This window comes from Sinocyclocheilus grahami, unplaced genomic scaffold (assembly GCF_001515645.1).
Source record: "Sinocyclocheilus grahami isolate Dianchi unplaced genomic scaffold, SAMN03320097.WGS_v1.1 scaffold192.1, whole genome shotgun sequence".
Lineage (NCBI taxonomy): Eukaryota > Metazoa > Chordata > Actinopteri > Cypriniformes > Cyprinidae > Sinocyclocheilus > Sinocyclocheilus grahami.
In genome coordinates, this window is record NW_015505371.1 from 63,734 (window position 1) to 74,132 (window position 10,399).

The following is a 10,399-nucleotide window of genomic DNA, read 5'->3' on the forward strand; positions in this document are numbered from 1 at the left end:
ATATATATATATATATATATATATATATATATATATATGAGATAGCAATTAACTTGACATGCACTATTCAAAGGTTTCGAGTCTTTATTTATTAATTTATTTATGATATAGCAATTTAGCTAATTTAAACGTCTACATTTTCTTTCCCTTGGCATTCCAAAACCACAACAAACATTAACTGCCACCAATTCTGATTTCAAATAAAGCAACAAGTCACAAGAGCCTGTGCATTGCAGTAATTTGGCCATGGGTATAGGCTGTTCTTAGACATGATGCACCACCTTTTGTGCATTATTGGTTTTATAAATTGGCAATATGATAAAAGACACTAATGTTCAATAAATTATAAACTGTGTTAACAACAATAATTAATGAACAATTCTATAATTATATGTAATATAATTATATACAGCAGTTAATTAGCTTAAAGGGTTAGTTCACCCAAAAATGAAAATTATGTCATTAATTACTCACCCTCGTGTTGTTCGAATCCCGTAAGACCTTCGTTCATCTTCGGAACACAATTTAAGATATTTTTGATGAAATATCAGGGCTCTCTGACCCTCCCATAGGTAACTATGGCATAGGCAAGGTAACTACCACATTCAAGGTCCAGAAAAGTACCAAGATGATCGACAAAGTAGTCCGTGTGACATCAGTGGTTCAACTGTAAAATTGCGAAGCTACGAGAATACTTTTTTGCGCAAAGAAAACAAAAATAACGACTTTATTCCACAAGTGACGCAGTAGAGATGAAAATGTGGAATAAAGTCGTTATTTTTGTTTTCTTCGCGCAAAAAAGTATTCTCGTAGCTTCGTAACTTTACAGTTGAACCACTGATGTCACACGGACTACTTTGTCGATCCTCTTGGTACTTTTCTGGACCTTGAACGTGGTAGTTACCTTGCTGTCTATGGGAGGGTCAGAGAGCCCTCATATTTAATCAAAAATATCTTAAATTGTGTTCCGAAGATGAACGAAGGTCTTACGGGTTTTGAACAACATGAGGGTGAGTAATTAATGACAGAATTTTTGGGTGAACTAACCCTTTAACTGTAGGCAGACACATGAATAAAATATTGTGCAGCTTCAACAGCTTCAAACACACACAATCAGAATTTAGATTTTAAACCATCCATTTAATATTAACAACATTCCACTCAGCCTGCTGTTGTTTTACATTTTACGAGATGTGGATCGCGAGGAGAGGTGAGGAGAATTGTAGTAAAGCGAGGTATAAAGCAGGGAGATCACTACCTCTTTTCACGAGGACACCGTCCAGCTGTTAATGAGCCTTTAACAGATGGCCATCAGGCCAGGATAACGGACACTGCATAAACTGAATTATGTCCCATACACCTCTGCACACGGCCTGCCACAAAACGTCTTTAATCCGCAATCACATCAGACAAGGAAATCAATTAAACAGCCAGGCAAATACAAAGCCAAACACTATTAATAATATTAATAGAGGCAAACATACACATTTTGTAGACGGGCACAGATATATAAGGTAAATGTGGGGGTCCTTCTGCTTTAATCTCATTGACTCATTGGCTCAGTTTCACAGGTCATTGGCTCAGGTTTAGTTATAGTGACAAATCTTTAGTGACAGAAGTCTTGGGTTTGATTACCAGGGAGCATGTATACTGATAAAATATGTATCTTCAATGCATTGTATGAAGATTGGGATAAAAGCATCATCCAAATGAATACAAGGTAAATGAAAGAAATTAATAAAGAGGGATGAAATTTGCATGCACATTAAAGAAATGGCTCACCCAAAAAAAAAATCTAAATTAGGTGTTGTTCCATATATATGTATATTTGTTTGAAATAAATGTATACTTATATTTAACAGGGACACATTAATCAAAAGTGACAGTAAAGACATTTATAATTATTTTATTTCAAATAAATGCTATTGAACTTTCTATTCAAAGAATCCTGAAAATCACAACATTGTTTTTAACATTGATAATAATAAGAATGTTTCTTGAGCACCAAATCAGCAAATTAGAATGATTTCTAAAGGATCATGTGACACTGAAGACTGGAGTAATGATCCTGAAAATTCAGCTTTGCCATCACAGGAATAAATTATAAAAGAAAAATTTTAATAGCAATCATTTTAAATTATTATTAAATGTTTAATTTTTTATTTTATTTCAAAATATTAAGGTTTCTGTTGCATTTTAGATCAAATAAGTGCAGCCTTGGTAAAAATATGAGACTTCTTTCAAAAAAATGACTGACCCCAGTATTCTGATTGGTATGTGTGTGTGTTTTGGGTAGATTGAAGCTTAACTGACATGGTTAATATGAACTAATTACTGAGCAGTGAGACTGTTCAAAACTTCTCCTTTTGGGTTACACAGAACAACATGTGAGCCAAGAAATTAAGTTGCTTTTTGAGTAAACTATTACTTTATTATTCCTAGCTGCATTAGTCATTGCAGCATAAGACAGTAAAAACCGTTGACTGCTGTCAGTTCAGATCATAAAGTATGTGTCACATTGTGATGGCACTGCCACAAAGCTGCTAAACCTACGTTACCCGATGGCTAGGTGTTGTTACCTGGTAAATGTCCGACAGGCTGCTGCTCCCAGAATCACTGGTGATGCTACATCCTGAGTGGCTGGAGGAAACTTGTGTCACCTGGGGGTGAATCCCGTCTGCCAGGTGTAATCTGCTGAAGTCTGCCGGCAGCTGCATATGGAGACAAACAAATAGAGTGTCAGGATATACATTTGACCATAATAATCCATATGCATCCTGTAATGCAGCTAATAACTGTGACAGCCAATCAGTAGCATATCTGTTAATTTACTCAACCTTTTGATCACATATATGGCCTCAAAGCCAACAGAAATAGACTAAAAGTAAAGAAGCTCTGATCTGGACTTCATTTGACTTCTAAATGTCACAGATTGCAGTTTGTCTTTTCTGCTAAAGTTCAAAGTAATGTCAGTTTTGTGGTAAGCTGCAGTCCACTACGCTATCATTTATTCATCACATCTTCAGTCTGATGTTTCTGATCCTCTCAAGGATTTTTTGGTGAAACCAGGCCTCAGAGACATTCAATGTTTTATTAGAGCTAAAACACGACCAGACAATATCTTAAACGGGGGCAATTTTCCCCTCCACACGATCCACAGTTCCATCAAATGCAACAAAATGTTAGTCAGGTCAGTTACATTTAATGCAGGGTTTCCTTATTTTCCTTCAACAGAATAGCACAGCTCATTTGCTAATGCTAATGAGTGTCGACAAGCCGTTTCTCACACAAGCCATTATATGACCTCAAAAGACTTGGAATATATAAGCCATACGAACAAATAAAGACTCATATTTTCCACAGTCCTGTATATTTTCCACAAGCCTGCTATTAAGTCTGTTTATACATTGATTCCCAGAAGCTAAATTTGGACTGAAGCTATAGAGAAAATTTAATTTCGAATTATATTTCGAATGCAAGAGAGCCTTGGCACTGTAGTACTATCTTGGCTTACAGCAAGAGCAAGGCTGGTTCATATCTACAAAAAAAAAAAAATCATTAGGAAAACAAATATCTCATAATTAATGAAAGAAAGACACTGTATAGTCGAAGGCTACACAATATGCACGTGGCATGTTTATTTCCTCTGGTTCAGTGTGAGCAAGCAGCTCCCTTCGTGGCAACGCTCTGTACATATTTGAAGGGGTGCGGCTGCAAGAGCAAAGCATGTGTGTGGGGGGGCTTGTGCAAGAGGAAAGGCACTGACAACAGCACTGAGATAAGGAGCTATGAACCAATTTCAGCTAATATTAGAGTGCACACACATGCACACACATTGCGATAAAGCTCATTCAATTGGCTCCCGATTGTGTCTGCGTGTGTGCTTGTGTGTGTATGTGTGTTCACGAGTGAAATTGCTTTTTTTGGGGGGCTATTGGATGTCTTCAGCCAGCTGTGGCTGAGTATAGCTTTCATACAAAAATGCATCTGACCTAATTTCCACTCCCATAATCATATACATGCCGGAAATGCAGCCAATTCTCTATCTGTACCAATACTGGTTCAGCAACAGGGGGAATGGAGGTAGATGTCTGCTGTTTGGTGTGCTGTGAGGCTAAAGGTGTGTTAACACACTAATGTGTTGATGAATATTCCTCCTCACATACACAAATTCATTATATTAATCTATTGCCATGGCAACTCATCCATATTAATTAAGGCTATTTACACCTAAAAGCAGAGAGACAACATAAGAGGAAGAAAGAATAGAATAGAACGAACTAGTAAAAAGTAAAAGAATGAAAGAAATATAAAGAACATTGCTAAATGAACAAAATATGGGACAAATGAAAGAGAGCTAAAAAAAGACAAACAGAGCAAAGGAGAAGACAAATGAATAAATATACAATACAAAAATTAAAATAAAAAAATGACAAACAAACGACAATTAACAAAAGATAACAGAAAAACAGAATGTGACAATGAATGTATGAAGAAAAACAAAATAACAAAAACAAAAGAGATCAAATTAATGAAAAAACAAATGCAAGAGTACAAAAGAAAAAAAACTAAAGAAAGAGAATGCAAGAACAAGCAAAAAAAAAACAAACAAACAAAAAAACCATAAGCAAAAACAAAAATGAAAGACAGAACAAAAGGAAGAACAAATGAAAGACAGAACCAAAGTTAGAAAAAAGAAAATCGTACTTAACGGGGTCATATTAAGTTGCTAAAAAAGTTTTTGGTGTAATGCAATGTTTATGTGGTTTAAGGTTCAAAAAACTTTCCACATACTGTACATTATTGTTGCTCCTCTATGCCTCGCCTTTCTGACACGCGTCGATTTTTACAAAGCTCATCGTTCTGAAAAGCGCGATGTGCTCTGATGGGTCGGCTATCTAGTGCATTGTGATTGGCCGAATACCTCAAGCGTGTGACAGAAATGTTACGCACCTTACCAGGTTCAGGAAACCTTCCTCCGTAAAATGCCCTGCACACACTCGAATATTTGGGTTGTGCTGTTCTGGAAAAGTGTTGTAAATAAAACATAACCACTGATTTCTAGTTGTGTCCTCTTTTGGAAGGCCAAACAAAGTAGTTTGGCTTTCGCAAAGAAATCACACAGCGTCTCCACGACATGGCAGTAGTGGCAAAAATACTACAGCGAGAATAAAAGTTACGCAAACGGTGTTATGCAAATCTTTCCACACAGTGACGTAGATATGCGGGGGTGTGTTTGAACGAGGCGTTTTAGGAAGGCGTGGCTGAGCGTTCACTTTTATAAAGAATATCTCTTTGGGTTTGAGACTTTAATCTTTGTGACTTTACTGATCTTCTGTATGCATGAACAGCTTTTAACACTCAAAAGACAAAGACAACCATGAAATCACATCATATGACCCCTTTAATTAGGGTTCTTGAAGCACCAGTACACACTAAGAGGGGTATGGTTCAGTATACACTATCAGGTCAGCGGGTGCATTCAGCACTTAAAATAAAGGCGCTGTGATAGCAGCAAAGCACCTCAATCCTCCCTCCACATCCCTTCGCTTGTGTTCCTCAAGGCTATTCCCCGGACAGTCCTGGGTGGCCACAGAGCTGTCAGCTATGATACAAACATCAGCTCTCTTCTCGCTTCCACTGCTGAAAGGAGCCATCAAAACATCCACCACGCCAGTAAATTCACTTCTCAGGAGTGTACATGGGCTTTCCTCCCTGCTGTCATAGAAATGAGCAGGGAACAATGAAGCAGTTACCAGCTTACACTGAGCGGAGAAGCAACTGAGCGATGCAATTTTTCAAGGTGTCTTTTTGTTTGTAAATGAGGGTGATTTGCACGTGATGCTTCCCACAGGAGTTTCAACTGCACGGAGTATTTTAACATCATCTTCATTACGATGACAAGAGCTTTCTACAGAAATACATGTACATCGTTTAAGAACAGACAAATGTATTTTTGTTTGAAGTGGAAAGTCACTGATATTTTTAAATGTTCTTCAGGTGCATCTAAGGAGAAGGACAGTGATAGACTTGAGAAACGTGAAAGAAAACCTTGTTTTAGGCCCATCACCTAATTTTCTGAGCTGGAAAATCTGCAGAATGAATTTAAACATGGTAAAATGTTAGACTGTGCTGAGAGTATTATTCAATTAGCCAAAACAGTTAGCAGGGGAAAAGAGGAACTTTGTGCAATAACAACAGCTGTTCCAATTCTGCAGGAATCTCCAGATTTGGCCCTGTGGGTCGGCTTATGACTGAAGAAGAGAATAAAAGATTACAAAATGTTCCAAGTCCTGAATATTACACAAATTATCCATGATGTTTAATTTATCTTCCTAAAACTTTGTATGATCTTCTTATAAAATACTTCAGTTTCATAAATCTCATCGCCACAGGCAACACACAAATATTATCTCCTTCCAAAGATACAACCTGCTAACATACACAGTTCATTTCATGAGGGGATTCACTGAGCAAGAAACGGAGCATTGAAGACTAATGACGTTTATTCTCTAAGGTGGGGGTGGTTAAAGCAGTAAATAGAAAATTATATTTTACCCATATTTTTGTAAATATGAGTTTGCGGGTTGAATTGAATGTAACAAGGCTGTGTACTGCAAAATAATGGCAAGACAACACATCTTTCCATTCAGTTATCCACGCATCAAATGACTCTTATGAACCGGTTCATCTAAAGAATCATTCAAAATGACTCACAAACTCAGAAGTTACTGGTTTTGCTCAATCTGATGAATCCTTCACTGCACAAACTTATGACTCAAAATCGCTTACTGAACTGTAGGTTATCAGTACTTTTAGTTTAATTAATATATGTGACTGCAAAAAAAATAAATATATATATATTTTTTCCAGTAGTTTTTTTTTATGTACCCCCCCTCCCCCCAAAAAAATCATAAATATATTACTGATCAATTATGAAAGAAAAAAAATATGTATGTATGCATGTATATATATATATATATATATAAGCAAATTTAACACATGTATTCATATCGATACGCTGTGAATAATGTTATTTAATTGTACTATTTTACTTTAACTTACTTCATTTACTTTAGTTTAACATCAAGTTTAAATTAAAATAAAAAAGATACAAATAATAAATAAGATAACATAACATAAGTATATTTACCTCCTGTGGCAAACATCTGGCAACCGTTTAACACTGACAAACATTTCATGTATTGCTACTAGACTTGTGCCGGTATTCGGTAATACGATATATCACGGTAATTAATATGCACGGTATTGTTATCGTGGGCACTAAATACCGTGAATAATTCTATATTACAAATTATTCCGAATTTTGAATGCATTTTAAGAATACTTTTACCATCAACTGGTCAAAATGCACAACACCGCTGTATGCTGCGAGAAAGACGCATGCGCACTCTGATGTAGAGGTGGGGGTGGTTAAAGCAGTAAATAGAAAATTATATTTTACCCATATTTTTGTAAATATGAGTTTGCGGGTTGAATTGAATGTAACGAGGCTGTGTACTGCAAAATAATGGCAAGACAACACATCTTTCCATTCAGTTATCCACGCATCAAATGACTCAAATGACCGGTTCATCTAAAGAATCATTCAAAATGACTCACAAACTCAGAAGTTGGACGAGAAGCACATGGCGGAACGTGTGAGAGACGCTCTGGATGTACGCGCACTTTCACTCTCTGACAGCAGATGGCGCTAAACTGCAGAAATAATAATAATAATAATAATAATAATTCCTTTAAATGCAGCGGTTACCCCGGAAACCCTGTAAACAAAGCAGCTGCACTACTTTCTGTTTCTGAAAGGTGTTTAAATTATTTAAACAGCCATTCAGATTTGTGTATTTGCTATGATGTTCATGACAGTGACAAATACTTAAATATTTAGACTTAATAGGCTATTTATTTTGAAACTTTTTTTAAATTTCCTAGATGTTGTTTGAAAGTGTTTTGATTCTTTATTGTTCGGTCACACTTTACATTAGGGCTTCATTAGTTAACATTAGTTAATTTTTAGTTAACAAACTGCCAATGAAAAATTCTTCTGAACATTCATTAATCTCAGGTATTCCAATATTTAATAACAGGTTGCTAAAATCGAAAGTTGCAACTGTGTTATTTAATGAGCTAACATGAACTAAGACTTGTATTTTTTAACAAAGATAAATAACTTCTTTAGCAAATGTAGCTATTGCTCATTGTGAATGTTAATGCATTAACTAAGGTTAACTAATGAGGTCTTATTGTAAAGTGATACCTATTGGTCTTTATAGTTCTTTTGCACTTTAATCTGTGTAAAACTTTTGACTTTATAAATTTTTCTGTATTGCTTTATTGCATTTAAATTGCAAAATAAAGCAAAAAACGGAAGTGCATGGACAGGATTCGTGACAATACTTCTGCAGCATTTATTAATGTTAACTTCAAAATTTACTAATGCATTATTAAAATCAAAAGTTGTGTTTGTTAACATTATTTAATGCACTGTGAACAAACATAAATTACCAATGAACGACTGTATTTTCATTAACATTAACAAAGATTAATACTGTAATGTATTGTTCATTGTATGCTCATCTTAGTTAATACATTAGCTAACATTAACTAATGAAATCTTATTGTATAGTGTTACCATATAAATGTATAGGCCTACAGATAGGCCACGTTTATTTGCGTTCGTTGCATGTGTCATTATATTATTAACATTTCACCAAAATCAAGTTCAAATACGAAGTTTTTGACCAGCGAATGCTTTTTCCTGGCATTATCGCCACATCAAAGGCAGTGCATGCATTGCATTTAGGTTTTCATGAACTTGCAGGTTATACAGCTTTCTGTTACTATGTTGGCGCTCAGTTTTGTCTGTTATTTGGCCAAAATATCATATTATAAAAGATTCAGCTCTTCACACAAGCTATTTGGCTGTGACTCGACAACAAATGCTGGACTAAGACACTCTTCTCTGCTCTTGGTTTGATACTGGTTTTGTGGTCCAGGGTCACATATTATAACTTTAAAATATCACAAATATTACAGTTTCCACAAATGTATTAAGCTGCACAACTGTTTTCAACATCGACAATAATAAATGTTTATTTGAGCACCAAATCATCATATTAGAATGATTTCTGAAGGATCACGTGACACTGAAAATGTCTCAGGTTATGTATGTAGCCATGGTTCCCTGTGTAGGGAACGAGACACTGAGTCCTCTAGGAGTCACTATGGGGGACGCCTCGTCATGACCCGTGTCTGAAGCATACATTCAAAAAACACCAACAACACGTTGGCCGGCGACAGCCCATGATGTCACTAACGGTGCGACTATAGTATAAATAGGCACCGGGAGAACACATCATCCACTTCTTCGTCTGAAGGAAACCTAGAGGACGCAGTGTCTAGTTCCCTACTCAGGGAACCATGGTTACATACGTAACCTGAGATGTTCCCTTTCAAGGGAACTTCAAACTGCGTCCTCTAGGGGTCGTTATGGGGAACGGTATACCCACACCACCATGCTGAGGGGAGTGCATGCCAGAAAACCATGGTGAGCACTAAGTACCAACTCTACCATAGCCATGGGAGTTGCCCCTGGGACGTTAAGATGGCTGTCAGGGACATTATCCCCTACAGCCAAAGGCCTAGGCTACATACCCCAAAAACTTACCTGTTAGGGCCAGAACTCCTGGGCCCGGGTAGAGCTCAAGGCTTGGAATCAGGAATAGATTCTTTTAAGGGAATACAACCAAGAGCCTAGAATCATACTAAGTCTTGGCCTGTCACACAGGGGCTACCGCTTGCTCTGCATATGCTGAAGGAACTGTCTCAACAGACCCCTAGTAGCAACACCCAGTTAAAAGTGGTTATCCGGAGGATACATAGGTGGAGTGATGCCCAAGGTGGAACCGGGGCTTAACCAGCTCAAGAAAGGGCACGAAGCTGCTGCGCGAAGCCCTCACCATACAGGATTTTAGAAAGAACGCAAAGTACTAGTGTGCGAACTTACCACAGTGTGGATTTTAGAAAGTGTACAAAGACTTCACATGCACACTTACCATAACATGGATTTAAAAAAATACTGTTCTAAGGGGCTCTCGTGGCACTCTGAAGAGCAGCCCATAGATGGAAATGGTGCATCCCAAAACACTATGTTTGAGAAGTCATCAACCTGATCTAAGGTATAATGCTGGAGTGGCTAGCAGTAAATCTCTTGCTGAGGGAGCAAACACCCAGCTCTCAATCGAGAGGGGGCTAGACCTACACCATGTTCCAATGCTGGAACAGCTATCAGTAATTTACTTAGCTGAGGGATAGGACTGCATGAAAAATTGCATGCGATATGTAATGCGCATCTTGTCAGAAAGCCGGTTCTGTAATCAGC

General features: G+C 37.1%; 1 protein-coding gene across 1 annotated transcript in view; it reads right to left on the reverse strand.

The window, feature by feature from the left end:
• The window catches only part of LOC107594895 (rap guanine nucleotide exchange factor 2-like), a 67,828-nt gene that overhangs the window by 17,210 nt on the left and 40,219 nt on the right, over nucleotides 1-10,399 (reverse strand). Inside the window, exon 6 of the mRNA XM_016285107.1 lies at nucleotides 2,580-2,711. Within this exon, the coding sequence (XP_016140593.1) occupies nucleotides 2,580-2,711 (132 nt within the window). The remainder of the gene's footprint in view (nucleotides 1-2,579; nucleotides 2,712-10,399) is intronic.